Raw genomic sequence first — 18,585 nt, forward strand, 5'->3', positions numbered from 1 at the left:
AAACGGTTCTGGTCTGGTCCACAGGAGTCTTGTCTTCCACAGGACCAACTTGGACCAGTCCTTTCCCGGCTCCGGGTGTTAGTTACTCCTCCGCGCCACTTGGGGCGAAATACTCCAAGCACGTGCGGACTCCTCTAGGAGCCCACAACTCTACGATCAATCGCCCCGGCGCGGAGTTTGCCCCGCCCCTCCAGCCCAGGTCGCCGCAGGCGCCGGAAGTGCTCCTCTCTTTTCGCTTGCTTCTGCCCGCGCTCCGGCGGAAATACTTTGTGGGGAAGATGGCGGCTGTGTCAGTGTATGAGCGGCCGGTTGGAGGTTTTTCTTTTGATAACTGTCGCAGGTGCGGCCATGCCCGGGGCCAGGTTCCGGGCGGGAGTGGGAGTGCGGTGCCAGAGTCGGAGCTCGGCCGAGGTCTGATCTGGGAAGTCCAAACGAGGGGTGAACGGCGGGCCCCGCGGCCTGCGCCCCGCGGCCCGTGTGACTCAGGGGAATGAGGGCCTGAGAGTGGGTTTCTTTTGGGGCCGAGACCGTCCTTCCCCTTGCCCGGCGCACCAGGCCAGACTCTGTCTCTTTAGGCGAGATGCAGCCCCTCTCCGACGATCTGCGCGCGGAAGAACGCGACAGTCGTCCCGATGTTGGGGGGATTCAGTGAACGGATGGGCTTGAAAGCGAATAGTAGCTTTTCTTTCCCTGAGTTCCCTATTAGACACTCTTGGTGCCAGCGCGGCGCGATGTGGTCCTGCCCTTCCATGCTTTATTCTCTTCTTTTGTTTCAGAAATGCCGCCTTGGAAGCCGATTTTGCGAAGAAAGGGTACAAGCTTCCAACGGCCCGGAAAACGGGCACGACCATCGCGGGGGTGGTCTATAAGGTAAGCCGGCCCAGGCCAGGAGCAGCAGTGACTGAACTGATTACAGGAACCAGGCAGGCCACTTGGCCTCCTTTACTTCTCCGCGCTGTGTCAGGAAGGGCTCATGTTTCAGAGAACGTCAGGAAAAGACCCTTCAGGATTTGTCAGGAGGCTTTGTGTACTTCTCAACAGTTTATATTCTTTCCTCACTTTTTAGAATTTTTGACAGGAAACTGGTACTTTTTTGTCTTAAAATACTACTTCGGGAGGCAGGGTTATATCCTGGGAAAAGATAGGATTTCGGATCAGACAGGTCTGTCTAACCGTTAAACTTTGATGCTGCTTCCGGGGCGCCTGGGTGGTTCAGTGGGTTAAAGCCTCTGCCTTCGGCTCGGGTCATGATCCCAGGGTCCTGGGATCGAGCCCCGCGTCGGGCTCTCTGCTCAGCAGGGAGCCTGCTTCCTCCTCTCTCTCTGCCTGCCTCTCTGCCTACTTGTGATCTCTGTCTGTCAAATAAATAAATAAATCTTTAAAAAAAAACAAAAAACTTTGATGCTGCTTCCAACTTTGGGCAAATCAGTTTCCTTCTCCCAGCCACACCTCACAGACCGTCAAATGGGCAAAATGACTCTTGCCTTAAATTGTTGAAAGCGTTGAAAAGAGTTAATGGTTATTGTTGTTAAAGAGAAAGACTGATGTCTTTTAAAAAGAAATCGACGAAGTGGTGTTCTAATGGAAGGATTCTGAATCCAGCGTTTTCTCATATTAGGTCTGTGGTTTGTAAGGAATTTACTAAACACTGTGAGCCTCATTTGAAAACGGGAATGATCATTCCTACCGCCTACTGGGGATTCCACTGATAACGTTAATTAACAAAGCTCTTGTATTCTGAAAGTATAGCACAATATTTTTGGTGGGACTTTTCAGTGCGGGGGAGGGGGTGGAGGTTTGGGGAAAACTGGGGTGGCCAACATTGTTTTTCCTAAACTAGAGAGTTGTGGTTTACATATGTGAAATTGTTTTAAAATGTATGTTTTTTTAAAAAACAGGATGGCATAGTTCTTGGAGCAGATACAAGGGCAACTGAAGGGATGGTTGTTGCGGACAAGAATTGTTCAAAAATACACTTCATATCTCCTAACATTTAGTGAGTATCAGTTAGTTTGAATAGCTCTTATATTTTCAAACATGTCAAGGTTAAAATTGAATTTACTTTGTTCCTCACTACAACCTGTTGTTTAACTTGTATTTTCTTTTCTATCTCCCTTAAGTGGTATTTTTATCTGTCTGTCACCTAAGCTGGTCATCCGCAAGTTCTGTCTTTGATTTAGTCTTTAATTCTCTTGGTCTCCAGTTCCCGCTTTCTGCCTCTTGAAACCATTCCCTCCGCTAAAGCCTTAGTTCACATTCTTAATTCTCATCTGTCCTCTTGTAGTCATCATTTAAATGATCTTTCTGCCTTTGGTCTCTTTATTTACCCTTTTGCCGTATTGGATTTTGTAAAACACAGATCTGAATATGTCCCTTCCCTCTTTAAAAATATTTCAAGAGACTTTTCACAAATCCACCTTTATTTTGTCTGCAACAGAATAAAATAGAAACTCTGTAGCGTGATATTTAAGATCTTGTGTAGTGCCACAGAAATTTACCTTTTCAGCTTATATAGCTGCCATCACCCTGTGTTCCCGTTACACCCAGACGGTCCCTGTTCCCCTCATCTCCAAGATCTTTCACCTTTGTTTTTGCCAGTCCCTCTGCTTAGAATTACCCTTTCCTCTTTGTTCATGCAGTTTTGTTTTTTTCTTTCAAATCCAGCTCATGTGAGACCTCTTCCCAAAGATCAGATTAATCGCTGTCTTCTCCCGTATTTCATAACGTTTTGTACCTATGCTACTATATCGGGTTATATGAGGTATTAGAATTTTTGCCTATTTTTGTCTCCTCCACTCAACTTTTGAAATCAAGTGCTAAGATGATGTCATACTTTCTTTATTCTCAGCATTTGTTGTGACTGGTACCTGGTAGTAAATACTTGGTAAATGTTAAATTGCAAGGCCTTTAACATGCCTTGCCCTTTGGTACAACTTGAATATATTTTTAGGATTAGTAAAATGCAGACTCTGTTAGAAGCACAGAAGCTAATGATTTGAAATGTTCTTTTGGGCCACAGAAAAATATGTTTACGAAGAACGAGATGCATATTCTCAGTTTCATGTTTATTTAAGATTGGTTAGACAGGGTTGTTACAGTGCAGATTATACTTAAAAACATCTCTCTTTGTACCTGAACTTAGTGGAAGTTATCCAAGAAACTCTACTTCTAATTGATCCCTTTGGTAATTGAATTGCAGCTAAGTTTCTTTTTTTTCTCTTTTTTTTCCCTAAATTTTTTAAATTTAATTTTTAAATTTTTCGATAAACATTTAATGTATTTTTATCACCAGAGGTACAGGTCTGTGAATTGCCAGGTTTACACATTTCACTCCATCGTAGCACATACCCTCCCCAATGTCCATAACCCCCCCACCCTCTTCCATCCCCCCTCCCCCCAGCAACCCTCAGTTTGTTTTGTGAGATTAAGAGTCACTTATGGTTTGTCTCCCTTCCGATCCCATCTTGTTTCATTTATTCTTCTCCTACCCACTTAACCCCCCATGTTGCATCTCCACTTCCTCATATCAGGGAGATCATATGATAGTTGTCTTTCTCTGATTAACTTTGCAGCTAAGTTTCTGATTGTACTTTTTAGTTGCTGTGGTGCTGGGACAGCTGCAGACACAGACATGACAACCCAGCTCATCTCTTCCAATTTGGAGCTCCACTCCCTCTCCACTGGCCGCCTTCCCAGGGTTGTGACGGCCAATCGGATGCTGAAGCAGATGCTTTTCAGGTAAGGTTCCGGGATGGGGATTTCTTTTTTTTAAATTTAATTTAATTTTATTTAAATTCAATCATCATAGAGTGTGTTACTAGTTTCAGAGGTAGAGTATAGTGCTTCATCAGTTGCATATAACATGCAGCGCTCATTACATCACGTTCCCTCCTTACTGCCCATCACCCAGTCGCCCCAGCCCCCTACCCACCCTGATTCCAGCAGTCTGCATTTTGTTTCCTAGATTAAGAATCTCTTGGTTTGTCTCCCTCTTTGATTTTGTCTTACTCTATTTTTCCTTCCCTTCCCCTATGATCCTGTATTGTTTTTTAAATTCTACATATGAGTGAAATCATAATTGTCTTTTTTTGATTGACTTATTTCCCTTACCATAATACCCTCTAGTTCCATCCACATTGTTGCAAATGGTAAGAGTTCTTTTTTTTTTTATTTGGATGACTAATATTCCATTGTGTATATATACTACATCTTTTTTTATCCATTCATCTGTCATTGGACATCTGGGCTCTTTTTATAGTTTGGTGATTGTGGACATTGCTGCTTTAAACATTGGGGTGCATGTGTCTCTTTGGATCACTATGTTTGTTCCAGGATGGGGATTTCTGTAGCATATTTTTCTCATATCTTAGATTTTCAGCTGAGGGGATCCTGGAAGCTAGAGAAAAAGCATTCATAAATTTTATTTTATTCTAGAAATTTTATTCTAGAAATCAGTTGTTATCATTTTAATATCAAGGCTTTTGATGATATATTTGAATTTATGGGGTCTCTCTTCCCCCCCCCCCCCGATGAATAAATCACATGTGACCAACAGTTGTTTCTGGAAGCATAGGGCATTACCGGATTTTAAAAAAATCCCTTTTATTTATGGTAAGAAAGTTAGAACTAGACAGAACCTTTGATTCATCTTATGAACACACTTAGACAAAAACAATTGTTTTTTTCCTCTCTCTTCTAGGGGCAAAATAACAGTGAAATGAAAAATTTATTTGTAGTTGACTGTGAGTGGGTATAATAACAGTAATATTAATGCACGTTTATTTTTCTCTTCATGCCAGACCCTGTGCTTAGTACTTTATGCATGATCTCATTTCATCCTTTGGTAAGAGAGGCCCCACTGAGATAGGAGTTGTTAAGATCTCCAGTATTTCAGCGAAGCTGAGCCTTACAGAGGTGTGGTTGCCTACCTGATCTGGTCTTCACGCCTCCTTACTGCCGTAGAGCTTTTAGTTTTGTCTCCTTTTCTTCCTTAATCACATCATCACTTTACATTTGTGTAGGTCTTCTCTTTCTTAGATTCTAAGTCTGTTTTCTCATTTGCTTTTCAGAGAGAGAAGAGGGGCAGTGTATTAGACCAGAGCTAGGAAATAGCTTGGACAGTCAGTCGTGGGTTAGAATATTGGTTTCTCCTTTTGGGACTTGCAGTACCTTTAACAGATTCTCTCCTTTTCCTTCTTTGTAGATTTGTAGAATGTAGAATTATGGTGCCTTTTTTCCTTTTTTTCTTTGTAGTTGATCAGAGACCTTTATTCTGGTCCTCATCATTCATTAAGCAACCTACTGAAAACAATTTCTTTTTTTAGAAAGATTTTTATTTATTTATTTGAGAGAGAGATAGAGAACACGTGGGGCGAGGAGAAGAGGGACAAGCAAGACTCCCTGCTGAGCAGGGAGCCCTATGCGGACTGGGTCCCAGGACCCTGAGATCATGACCTGAGCCGCAAGCATCCACTTAACCGACTGAGCCACCCAGGCACCCCTCAGATCATTTTCTTTATCTCTGCCCCAAGCAGCAGCAGCTACATCTAGGCCTGTGTAGAGGGAAGCAGGAATAGAAAGCCAAGCCAATATTGTGAATTGGCACTACTCAGGCCATATTCAGCTTGTAGAGAAACTGTATTTGGGCTACATAGTGGGTTTTTTTTTTTGTTTGTTTTGTTGTTGTTTTTTTAAATAGTGTCCAATAATATAAATTGGGAGATTGGAGTAAAAAATAATCTGGATATCTGGCTTTAAAATTTTTTTAAAATTAATTAATTGTTTCCTGGCTTCATTTGAAAGAAATTCATAAAGAGGGTGGGACAATAGATGGCCGCAGTCTTCTGGAGCTGGTGGCAGGTGTTGCCTTTCGAAGGGGCAGCCTGTGCTCCACTCTCTCAGTCCCTGTCTGCTTTGACTTCCCTTCCTGCCTGGCTCTGGGCTTTCTGTGAACTTGCTGGTCTTCATTCATGAGTCTAGCATGGCTCTGGGCTCTCAGCAAGTGATTTGAGGCACAGTGTAGCTGTGCAGCAGGGTCCGTAGCATAGTTCCCGTTTTACAGCTGAGAAGACCAGGACTTAAAGAGTCTGTGGGCAGGAAGGCTAGTACTGTCTACCTAATGTGTGCTCAGGCTGTACTGAGCCCTTAGCGGGTGATTTCCATTTATTTATGTGCATGGTCATCATCCTGATCCTGGAGAGTTATTGCCTACCAAACCAATTCTCCCAATACAGGTGAGAACTTGTTAAAGCACACCTGTTGCAAAGATTTCTGAAGACATCCGTGAATTTGATGTTAAATTTAAGGCTCCCTCTGGTGGTGGGTTTGGTGCGTTACATTTAAAACAATTTTTAAACTTGTGAAATTGCAAGTAAATAGTAAATTTTCAAGATTTCTTCCAGTGTCATTTAAAACATCTAGCTAAACCTAGCAGCTGTTTTTGTTAATCTCTTTAGAATGTTTTGGGAATTCTAAATTCACTTTTTTCAGTGTTTATTTTTAGATTAACATTATAAAAATTAAATTTTATCACAGTTTTCAGAGGAACACTTTTTTATATTTTAAAAAAATGATTTATTTGGGGCGCTTGGGTGGCTCAGTGGGTTAAAGCCTCTGCCTTCGGCTCAGGTCATGATCCCAGGGTCCTGGGATCGAGCCCCACATTGGGCTCCCCCGCCGAGCAGAGAACCCAATGCGGGACTCAATCCCAGGACACTGAGGCCATGACCTGAAGTGAAGGCAGAGGCTTAACCCACTGAGCCACCCAGGCTCCTCGAGAGGAACATTTAAAAAATTTAACCAGGATGGTTGTGGTTTGTTACGTGTCTTCTGACATTTTTGTTAAGTTACATAAAACGTGCAAGTGGTGTAAAGGAAAAAAGCATAGGATTTCACTTTATTATTTTTTTCCCTCTCTCTCTCTTTTTTAAAGATTTTATATATTTATTTGAGAGAGAGGGAGGGCGGAAAGTGAGCAGAAGCACGGTGATGGGCTGCGGAAGAAGCAGACTTTCTGCTGAGCAGGGAGCCCAATGTGGGGCTTGATCCCAGGACCCTGGGATCATGACCTGAGCAGAAGGCAGATGCTTAACCAACTGAGTCACCCAGGCACCCAGGATTTCACTTTAGGAGTTTGGTTCAGGTCTCATCTAAAGTGCTTAGAGTTGTGTGACCGTGGGCAGTTCAGCTTACCTTTCTTAGTCTGGGTTTCTTCCTCAATAAGATGAGGATAATAGTTTCTGACTCTCTGACTTTGGAGAAGGAAATGAATAAAGAAGCAAGACTTACAACAATGCTCAGTACAGGGCCTAATGCCTACTTAGATCCCCATGAAACTCAGAGGCTGAAAAAGAGAACAAGGTATATTCTTCTTGCTATTATTGTTCCATTTTCCCCCGAATAATCCATTTCCATGTCTGTGAATCAGTAAAAAAAGGGGGTTTGATAAACAAAAGTGGACATCTTTTCCTTTATGTAAGCAGTACTTTTATTTTACTCGTATGATGGCTGGATGTAGAAGATGTACGTGCTCTTTGATCCTTCTGTGTGAGCCTCCTAGTCGAGTTTAGTAGAAACCTTGTGGTCTTTTATTCTGTATTCCAGAAACTCCTTGAGTATATAGAGCCTCTTTTATTTATTATATTAATTGTGTTTTTTGTTCTATGAAAGTAATATGTATTCATTGTAAAAAATTTGGAAAATACTGAAAAACCCAAATTAAAAATAAAAATTTTACAGTTCAGGGAAAATCATGTTTTGGTCGGGTGTGTATACTTCCAGTCTTTTTAATTTTTGTTTACTCATTCATTGGATCTTTCTTTGCTTCTTTCCTTATTACTAGTACATGTTCTCAGTAAAACCTAAGATAGAAGATAGGGATAAAGTAAAAAAATAGAAGAATTATCTGAGTTCCTACAACCCGTAAGCAGTTGGTGCTAGTACTGTACGCTTTTCAGGCTTTTTTCCATTTACTGATACATAATTTATTCTGTACAAATGGGATCATAGTGGTACATTCTATCCTAAAGTACAGCCTGATCTTTTCATCTACCAGTATGTGTTGAATAGTTTCCATTTGAAGCATTTCAAAATGAAAATCACCTTTTAAAAAATTACTGTGAAAGTAATGTGTGATCATTATAAAAATTTCCAACACTTTGGGAATGTGAAAAGAAGGAAGTAAATGTCACCTCTTTTGTTACTTAGACACATACGTTGTAAATCCTTGAGAACTATTTTTCCAGACATTTTATGCTATGACATTTGCTCATTTATATATTTACAACCGTGGAATCCCGTTTGTTGTTTTGTAACTGACCCTGTTCGCATGATGGTATATGTTCACATGATGGTATATGCATGTTGTTCCCATTGGTAGAAGAGCTCGGCCTCCAGAGTTTCTGCCTTGAGCTTTAGAGGAGTCCTGGAAACCTGTGACCCTCCCGACATAGTAGAACTGTATGTACACTTACTGTGAGTCCTGAGGGTTCCACAGTGTTCATCAGTTTTTCAAAGGAGTCTGTGACCCAGAAAAGTTAAAAAAGAACCACTGATCAGTATCAATTTCTGGTGGTATCATAGTATTCCATTCTCTAGATGTACATAATTTAACCAGTTTTGCACTTTAACAGTATTGCTTGTGTTAAGGTATCAAGGTATTCCATCTTGGAACATAGAACCTTTAGGTACTTACTCGTATGACTAATTCCTTAGGCTGTATTCTAAAATAAATTCCTAGAAGTGGAATTACTAAGTCGAAGGTATGCACATTTTGATACATATTGCCAAACCCATCCTTGGGAAAGGTTGTACTGAGTTGCGCTACATCAGTGGTGTATGAGAAGATACCGTACTCTCTGGGTGATCTGGAGCAGAGCTATGTCAGTTTATTTAGCTCGTTCTCTTTTTCTGCTTTTTTGGCATCATAAACAGTATTGCAGTGAACATCCTTGTGCATTCATTTCTGTATATTTGTCTGATTATATCCTCAGAATTTGATTCCTCGAAGTACAGTTTCCGGATCAGGTTTTTTTTTTTTTCCTTAAGATTTTTTATTTAGTTATTTGACAGACAGAGATCACAAGTAGGCAGAGAGGCAGGCAGAGAGAGAGAGGGGGAAGCAGGCTCCCTGCTGAGCAGAGAGCCCAATATGGGACTCGATGCCAGGACCCCTGGATCATGACTCGAGCCGAAGACAGAGGCTTAACCCACTGAGCCACCCGGGCGCCCCCCGGATCAGTTTTTAAGGAATATGATAACTTGCTAAAACTTCTTAGATTCTTTTAAAGGCATCAGACAGAGGTTATGTTTTAGCTTGGAAGGAAGCTCGCTGATCATTACTGACTTTATTTAAGCAGCCTGTCTGGTAGGCAGTTGGTATAGTGCGTCAGGCATTGGACTGGGGTGGGAGTGGTGGGTCTGGTGATTCCCACTCCTCATCCCAGAACCCTGTGAGCTAGTCTTGGCCCTGCTACTAACGCATATGGCGTAGGACCAGTTTCTTTTCTGCTTTCTAGGCCTCTGTTTTCTTTTGAGACTGTTTTTAAAATCCTTTCCTGCTTTTTAATTTTTCACTTAAGGTTCTTTGTTTCTTTTTTTTTTTTTAAGATTTTATTTATTTGACAGATCACAAGTAGGCAGAGAGGCAGGCAAAGAGAGAGGAGGAAGCAGGCTCCCCGCTGAGCAGAGAGCCCGATGCGGGACTCAATCCCAGGACCCTGAGATCATGACCTGAGCCGAAGGCAAAGGCTTTAACCCACTGAGCCACCTAGGCGCCCCTGTTTCTTTCTTTTTTTAAGATTTTATTTTTTTAAAGTAATTTCCGTATCCAGTGTGGGGCTCAAAACCACAACCCTGAGATCAGGAGTTACATGCCTGCTGACTGAGCCAGCGAGGCACCCTTGGAATATTTTTTGTGAAAGAGCAGTTTGGTTGTCAGAGATGAGGAAGTAATTGGACTCGACTGTTGTGGCTGCCAAGAGTGCTGCTTCCTGACGGGGAGTTACGTCTCAGACAGTCTGCAGTTAGGACTTTGATTGGTTCTTACGTCTATTTGTATCAATTTTAGTTACTAGATCATTAGGCAAGTTGGTTTACTTTTTCTTCCCAAAGAGCTAAAGGCTCATGGTGGAAGACTTTAAATCCAACATATTTATTTAGCATAGCAATTCAAATGGTAAAAAATAGAACCGGATACAGGGAGAGCAGTCTGTAGAAGTAGAAAATCAACTCCGTGAAGGATCCAAAAAACAAGTACATGCACAACTAAATGGAGGTAGGGTGGGGTGGAAAGTGTGTTCCCATTCATGGTCCTGAAGAGCCGTAGCTTCATCCCGTAGGCAGTAGCGGTGGGTTTTACAGGCTGTTGTGGAGTGATTTCATCATTCACTTCCCTGCATGATGAAATCTTTTTCTTTTACTCAATAAGAACTCAGATCTATGATTATAATTGTGCCAGTTTATGCAAAAGAGAAGGTGTTTTGATATGAGCCGTTTTCCTATGAGGCTGTGGTGAGGTAAGGTTGCAGATTTGGACAGCTTGAGTCTAGCATCTCCTTGGTGTTAACTTTGAAAGTAGCTGATTTGCTGATCACTGAGCGGTGTGATGGGAAGGGTGCTGATAAATTTTGGAGTAAGCCAAGCTCGGCTCTGAGATATGGGGCTGGCACTTAATGCTTTGGGTTGGTTTTCTCTTCCCTAAAGTAGGATGATCCTTTTAAAAAAAATTTATTTAGGGCGCCTGGGTGGCTCAGTGTGTTAAGCCGCTGCCTTCGGCTCAGGTCATGATCTCAGGGTCCTGGGATCGAGTCCCGCATTGGGCTCTCTGCTGAGCGGAGAGCCTGCTTCCTCCTCTCTCTCTCTGCCTGCCTCTCTGCCTACTTGTGATCTCTCTCTGTCAAATAAATAAATAAAATCTTTAAAAAAAAAAAAAATTTAAAAAAAAAATTTATTTATTTATTTGAGTGAGAGAAAGACTCTGAAGCAGACTCTGGTAGATTCTGCATGGAGCCTGATGTGGGGTTCGATCTCATGAGACTGAGATCATGACCTGAGCCAAATCCAAGAGTTGGACTTAACCAACTGTACCACCCAGGCCCCCAAGAACAATCCTGTTTTTAAGATTTATTTATTTATTTGACACAGAGAGAGAGAGAGAGAGAGATCACAAGTAGGCAGAGAGGCAAGCAGAGAGCGAGAGGGGGAAGCAGGGTCCTTGCTGAGCAGAGAGCCTGATGTGGGGCTCGATCCCAGGACCCTGAAATTATGACCTGAGCTGAAGGCAGAGGCTTAACCGACTGAGCCATCCAGGCACGTCAGACAATCCTCTTTTAAAGGGAGCTGTACGATTGAGGAAATAGGCATGTTGGAGGGCCTCAAGGATTGAGTCTTTATGGGCTGATAGTCAATGTCCCAACGTAATATTCCTTCTGGTTCCCATCTTGTTCCCATCAAAAGAGTAACCACTTCATGAAACAGTAGCAGTGTAAGAAAAGCCTTTTGTTGTCTGACTTCTCATACAGCTTTTGGTTAAGTTACAGTGATGCAATGTAGACTTATTTTTTTTTTCTTATACATACTCTGATCACCAGGTATCAAGGTTACATTGGTGCAGCCCTAGTTTTGGGGGGAGTAGATGTTACTGGACCTCATCTCTACAGCATCTACCCTCATGGATCAACTGATAAGTTGCCTTATGTCACCATGGGTGAGTGTAAAATTTCCCTGATGTTTCAGAATCCTCTTACTTACCACGGTAGTCTCTGAAAGAGCTGGTCTGTTTTCTGTTAGAGGAGCCAGGGTAATACTGCGCTTTGATTCATTCCACACATATTTATTGATTTCCTCCTATGGATTAGGCCCTGTTGTAGGTGTGTGGGACAGAGCAGTGAGCACAGTTTAAAGATTCTTGCCTGCAAGGAGTTTGTATTTTAGTGTGGATAGACAGACAGTAACAACAACTATTATATAAATACGTTAATGTTAGAAAGTAATAAATATTAGGAGAGAAAAGTAATGCAGGTACTGTGCTACAGTTATGCAAGATACTACTTTTGGGGAAAACTGGGTCATGGGTATACAGACACTCAATGTTTTATTTCTTGTATCTGTATGTGAATTTGCCATTATCGCAAAACAAAAAGTTAGAAAAATTAATGCAGGGTACGGGGACTTTGGAGCATTGGGGTAGAAGGCAGATTATAGTGTTAAATAGGATGGTCAAGGTAGGTCTCAAGGTTTCAGTGTGGGAAACCTCCAAGGTGAGGTTTCAGTAGAGGGAAACTAGAGTGGAGGCCTTGAACATGTCCAAGATGCGCACTGTATTTTTTTTTTTTTGGAAAGCTAGAGTGACTGGGGCCCCTCTTGCTATCTGAGAGATCAAAAGTGTTTAATTCATCTCTGACCTTGATTTCCTCACCTGTGAAGTGGTATCAATAGTATTTCCTGTATATGCCAGGTTGTAATGATTAGAAATAATGTTTATGAAGAATCTGGCCCTGTGCCTGGCCTCTAATAGTAGCTACTTTTTTCAGATCAGCTTCTTACATTGGTACTTTAGCTCTCAGTGCTAGACAGAGTATTTTATTTTTCAAGATTTTGTTTATTAGAGAGAGCATGCGCAAGTGGGTGGGGGAGAAGCAGGCTCCCCACTGTGCTGGGGGCCCGACAAGCAGCTTAGGTCCCAGGACCCTAGGATCGTGATCTGAGCCGAAGGCAGACGCTTAATGGACTGAGCCACTCAGGGACCACAAGGATTTTTTTTTTTAATGACCACCAAAAAAAAGAAGTGAGAAAATGGAGATTTTCAAATTCTGACTTTTATGTTAAATTTGAGTCAAATTGTGTAGGTACAGAAATTTGAACAGGTCATGTATGCTGGTATTTTTCCAGCTGTTGTTTACCTGTTACATTTTTTGTGTTGGTATCTTCCCTCCGAAGAGCTAGGAAACTGCTTCCTTGAATAGTTTGGAAATTGCCAGTTTGAGATCTTGCTGTTCCATTGTGTCATCTAGCCTCTTTGAAGGTTTTTATACAACAGATGTTCCCTGTTTGTTGGGGAGAATGATTTACCCCCAGATACCATATGGATGAGTCTTTGTAATTATTTTAAAATGAAGATACTTACAGTAATTTTAGAATTGCTTTATACAAATATATTTGTTATCTCCATCAGAGTACTGTTTTTATTTCTCCCTGTCTGATTGATGCCTTTAAATGGTGGGAAAGATGAAATAGCTTTATCAATTCAGTGGTTTCATTTCTTTTCTTTTTTTTTTTAAAGATTTTATTTATTTATTTGACAGACAGATCACAAGTAGGCAGGCAGAGAGAGAGAGAGGAGGAAGCAGGCTCCCCGCTGAGCAGAGAGCCTGATGTGGGGCTCGATCCCAGGACCCTGGGATCATGACCTGAGTTGAAGGCAGGGGCTTTAACCGACTGAGTCACCCAGGTGCCCCTAATTTCTTTCTTTATTATTATTATTTTTTTAAAGATTTTATTTATTTGTCAGAGAGAGAGGGAGAGAGAGCGAGCACAGGCAGACAGAGTGGCAGCAGAGGCAGAGGGAGAAGCAGGCTCCCTGCTGAGCAAGGGACTCATGTGGACTTGATCCCAGGACACTGGGATCCTGACCTGAGCCGAAGGCAGCTGCTTAACCAACTGAGCCACCCAGGCATCCCAATTTCTTTATTTTTTAAACTGAAAAAAATTTCACACTTGCGTTTTAAAAGCAACTGAAATGTGCAATGAACAGTCATACACGCTCTTTACTCGTATTTGTCAGTGAACATTTTACCACTCTTGCTCTCACTTGCTCATACCTTATTTTAATGTTTTGTGTGGAATCATTTGAGAGTAAGTTGTAAGCAGTAAAGAGCAGATTACCTTCTACCTCTAAATCCTTTATGATGTCCTCTTATGTTACCTTGATAAAGTCACATTTAGGAAATTTAATGTTATTTCAAAACAGGTTCATTTTTAAGATGGGAAAATTGATTTGGTTTCTTTTGGTTTGGAACTGTAGTAATTTGCCTTCTGAGCACAATCCTGAATTTATGAAAAGTTGTTGACAGCGAGCTGTCAACCCCATGTTGTGCTCTCTCTTGGCCGACAGCGATCTTGCTGATCCCAGTGTAGTGGGAGCCCAAGGTGATGGTTCCACAGCCTTGAGTTCATAGTATGCTTGTATGTAGAAATCACTGTCCCACACAGTCTGGTTTTGTTATTGTAAAAAGACCGGATTAAGGAGGAGATACCCATAACATTAGATTTTAATCCACGGGTAAATAATTACTTTGAGCTTTCGTTTGTTCATCTGTTCATTTGTTTATCAGCTCTTTCTTGTGCCTCTGCGCCTAGGCACTGTGGCAGGCTCCACAGAGAGGGGAACGCATGGATCCTTATCCTCAGTACCCTCACACTGTACTGAGGGAGCCAGATGGACAAACTGACAAGGGCAGTAGGTACGAAGGTCCGTGGAGGCCCAGGGGAGAAAGGAGCACATCGAAATGGAAGGATTTCAGGAAAAGCTTCACTTCACATGAACTGAGTCTTAAAAGAAGCACAAGTTACTTTTGTTCATTTCTCAGGTCCTTATTTAACATTACTGCGGGCTAGGCGTGGTGCGGGGTGCTGGGAGTACAGGGGTCAGCACAGCACCTGCCCTCAGAACTTGCAGCCTCCTGTGGGAGACAGGAATTAAAGTCAGTGCACATTCATCTAAAAGAATGCGCTCCAGGGCTAAGTGCTCTGGAGGAAAAGAGCAGTAATAAGAGAGAGGAATAGGAAGGATAATGACCGTCTGAGACGTCCTTACTGAGCGAGCGACATGAAAACATTTTCTAGTGAAGGTAATTAATGAACATGACAAAACAGTCAAGTGGGAATATTACTTGAAAAATAGGTCTGTTTCGTATCCCTCCTCCAAAGTAACCACTCTTAAGAGTTTGTTTTTTCCAGAAAATGTTTTATGAGACACCTTCATAGAGTTCTGTCAGTCTGTGCCTATTAAAAATACACAAATGGTTGGGGGCGCCTGGGTGGCTCAGTGGGTTGAAGCCTCTGCCTTCGGCTCAGGTCATGATCCCAGGGTCCTGGGATCGAGCCCCGCGTCGGGCTCTCTGCTCAGCGGGGAGCCTGCTTCCTCCTCTCTCTCTCTGCCTGCTTCTCTGTGATCTCCATCTGTCAAATGAATAAATAAAATCTTTAAAAAAAATACACAAATGGGCCCCGAGTCGGGCTCTCCGCTCAGTGGGGAGCCTGCTTCCCCCTCTCTATCTGCCTGTCTCTCTGCCTACTTGTGATCTTTGTCTGTCGAATAAATAAAGTCTTAAAAAAAAAATACACAAATGGGGCGCCTGGGTGGCTCAGTGGGTTAAGCCCCGCATTGGGCTTTCTGCTCAGTGGGGAGCCTGCTTCCTCCTCTCTGCCTGCCTCTCTGCCTATTTGCGATCTCTCTCTGTCAAATAAATAAATAATCTTAAAATAAATGAAGTCGTTCTGTACACACCTTTCCTTTATTGTTAACTTGTTCTGAAGAAGTTCTTTATCAACACATGTAGATCTGTGTTGTAATAACAGTTACATAGAAATGTATTATACGACTGTATCATGATTTACTGACCCATTGTATTGGTGGGTATTTTGGTCATCAAATTTTTTTGCAACAAGTGTGTCTTGGTTTGTGGAGGTGAGTACAAACTTCAGATAAATTCCTAGTGGAATTTCAGGATTAGGGTCTGTGTATGTATTGCTCAGATTTCTCTGTTGCAAAGCAGTAGAATTCCTGAATGATTGAAGAAAAGAGGACTGTGTTGTAAAGGACAGTAGGTGGCTCAGCAGAATAGCTGGGAGGGCAGGTGCTGGCTTTGGGGCCCAGAGCGGTGTCAGAAATCCTGCTGCAGAGTAGGCCACGGCGGGTGAGGACTGAGTGCTCCAGACTGGACCGCTGCTCCGGCGGGGGCTGCCTCGCTGCTGGGCTTCTGGGGCCTGGTGCTGGGACCTGGCTCACTGCACGCTCAGCCTCCCTGACAGTTTCAGGAACCCAGTCTTCCTGCCATCCCTTTCACCACTGCCAGTGCGCGTTCCTTACAGGGGAAGGTGAGTGCTTCTGATCGGTGGAGCTCAGTCATTCACTTCTAGAGTGTTGAGATTCTCCAGACCTAGGAAGGAAGTCATACCATACACACTGTCTCGGGTCAGCCCAGGAAAGTAAGAGGGGGCCATATAGTGCATTCTGCTTTTTACTTTTCTTTTTTTTTTTTTTTTTTTGTCAGAGAGAGTGAGCACAGGCAGACAGAGTGGCAGGCAGAGGCAGAGGCAGAGGGAGAAGCAGGCTTCCTGCTGAACAAGGAGCCCGATGTGGGACTCGATACCAGGACGCTAGGATCATGACCTGAGCCGAAGGCAGCCGCTTAACCAACTCAGCCACTCAGGCGTCCCTGCTTTTTGAGAGCTGTTGCTCGATTGCCCTCCAAAGAGATTGTACTAGCTTTTATTTCTACCAAGAGAATATGAGAATGCCTTTCTCCTAACAACCTTACCAGCACTGCATATTTGTGCTGTCTGATGGGGAAAGATGGGAAGAGGGAACACGTAAGCTGAGACGTGAATGGTAGCTAGGAATTAGCCAGGAATTCTGTGGCCCTGCTCCCTGTCCTCAAGAAAGGATATCAGGCCCTGTATACACCAGGGTCTGGTGTGGTTGAGGAACTGAAGGGCCAGAGTTTGCTGGGTGGGTGAGGCAGGTGCAGTGGGTCGGGGGAGTGTTCAGTGCAGGGGTGCAGCTGAAGCAAAAGCGTTCTGGAGCGGGGAGCAGAGGTGTGACTTGAAAGTGAGGCTGGAGAAGGTCCTGTGATATAGCCCCAGTAGTTTGGATTTTGTCCTTGAGGTTCCTGTCTAAAGTTTTCATGCCAGAGAAGGATGGGATGAGGTTTGCTTGTTAGAAAGGGCAGTCTTGGGTGCCTGGGTGGCTCAGTGGGTTAAAGCCTCTACCTACAGCTCAGGTTGTGATCTCAGGGTCCTGGGATCGAGCCCCGCATCGGGCTCTCTCCTTGGCAGGGAGCCTGCTTCCTCTCTCTCTCTCTCTGTGCCTACTTCTGATCTCTCTGTCAAATAAATAAAATCTTAAAATTTTTTTTTTTTTTAAGAAAGGGCGGTCTTACAGCTTCTGGCTGGAGGGAGGAGGATTGGCATGGCGGAGTCTGGAGGCAGACAGGGAGGTTGCGGCTGGCCAGAAATATTGAGGGTGAGGCCAGGTCTGGTGACCAGAAGGATGGCCCCTGTCATTAGAGCAAGCACTCAGAAATGAGCCAGCCGTTAGGCCAGATCCCAGGTGTCTGTCGTCCATCCCCTCCTGACTTCTTAGTGTCAGTCCGTTCCTGGGCCTTGACTACAGGGGCAAGTTAAGTCCATCACCTGGGGCCTCTTCCCTTCCATCTGGGCTCTAGGCCTCTTCCTGTTTTGTTTCCTGTTCCTCCCCTAGGCCTTTGTGGCAGCAGAGGCACCTGTACCTCTCGCCCTCTCCTGGGCAGGCTCCCACACCCCATTCCTGCTCTCAGCTGGGGTCTAGCCCAGAAGCCATTCCCTCGTGACTGCCCCAGGCTGAGTTAGCAAGTCCCCTCGGGGGCACAGGTGTGATTCCTGCCTTGTCTGCGCACCACTTGCGCCGGCTCTTGTCTCTCCTGCACACGTGAACATTTGAGATCTCGGAGAACAGAATCTGTTTTACCTCCAGTCTCTCAGACTCCTGTGTGACTTGGTGAATATTTGATGGTGAAATAATTTTCTGGTTTGCTAACTTGCTTGTGTCAAAGAGTATCTGAAACTTAGTGTTAGAAACCTTAGCTACTGGTTATTTTTGGTGATTTAACCCTTTACAGTACCTTTGGAAGAGCGTTGCTTTAGATTGTGTTCCATTTGGGGCGCCCCAGGTTAGCTGTGAGAGAAGAGCACAGAGCATTGTGTATGTGGTAGGGTTGTTTTTTTTTTCTCTTAAAAGCTAAATATTATTTCAGATTTCAAGCATATTATGGAACGTCTCTGTGCCAGAGTCCGCTAGTACTGTCACATTATTTTCAGTTAAAATTCTATGTAAGGGATGCTGTGGTTGCTGTTTTATTGATGAGAAACCTGGACTTAGAGAAATTTATGGTAACTTGCTCGTTTTTGCTCTGCCTGTAAATGGCAAAGCTGGGATCTGAACTCTTCCTGCTCAAGCGAGCCCCCGTGCAACACAGCTGCTTTGATTTTCTCGTCTTACAGATGTTACTTCATTAAGCTATTAAGCCTTGCTTCTGAATACTGAAAATATCTATACAAATTCCCGAAGGGCCTTTATTTGTTTTGCGTATTTTTGACTGCCTATGTGCCGATTTTCTATCCTGCATATTAAAAATAGTATTTACCGAAACAGCTTTGTAGTTTCAAAGGAAAAATTTAAAAATTATACATAGTTTTACCATCCAAGACAACACGATTTTTATCTTTGGATTTTTTTTCCAATCCAAGTCCATTGGGAAGAGGTTTACCAGAGAATGTAAAATAAAATACAGCTTTTATACTGTCCTGGCTCTGTCTTTGTCATTTTTA

At 43.1% G+C, this 18,585-nt stretch overlaps 1 protein-coding gene across 1 annotated transcript in view; it reads left to right on the forward strand.

Annotated features, from left to right (window-relative positions):
• Positions 1-232: 232 nt before the first annotated feature.
• PSMB7 (proteasome 20S subunit beta 7) overlaps positions 233-18,585 on the forward strand; it is a 64,290-nt gene continuing 45,937 nt past the window's right edge. Inside the window, exons 1-5 of the mRNA XM_044264935.1 lie at positions 233-340; positions 777-870; positions 1,899-1,996; positions 3,598-3,738; positions 11,589-11,704. Coding sequence (XP_044120870.1) covers positions 279-340; positions 777-870; positions 1,899-1,996; positions 3,598-3,738; positions 11,589-11,704 — 511 coding nt within the window. The 5' untranslated portion in view covers positions 233-278. The remainder of the gene's footprint in view (positions 341-776; positions 871-1,898; positions 1,997-3,597; positions 3,739-11,588; positions 11,705-18,585) is intronic.

Source organism: Neovison vison, chromosome 9 (assembly GCF_020171115.1).
Source record: "Neovison vison isolate M4711 chromosome 9, ASM_NN_V1, whole genome shotgun sequence".
NCBI classification, from domain to species: domain Eukaryota; kingdom Metazoa; phylum Chordata; class Mammalia; order Carnivora; family Mustelidae; genus Neogale; species Neogale vison.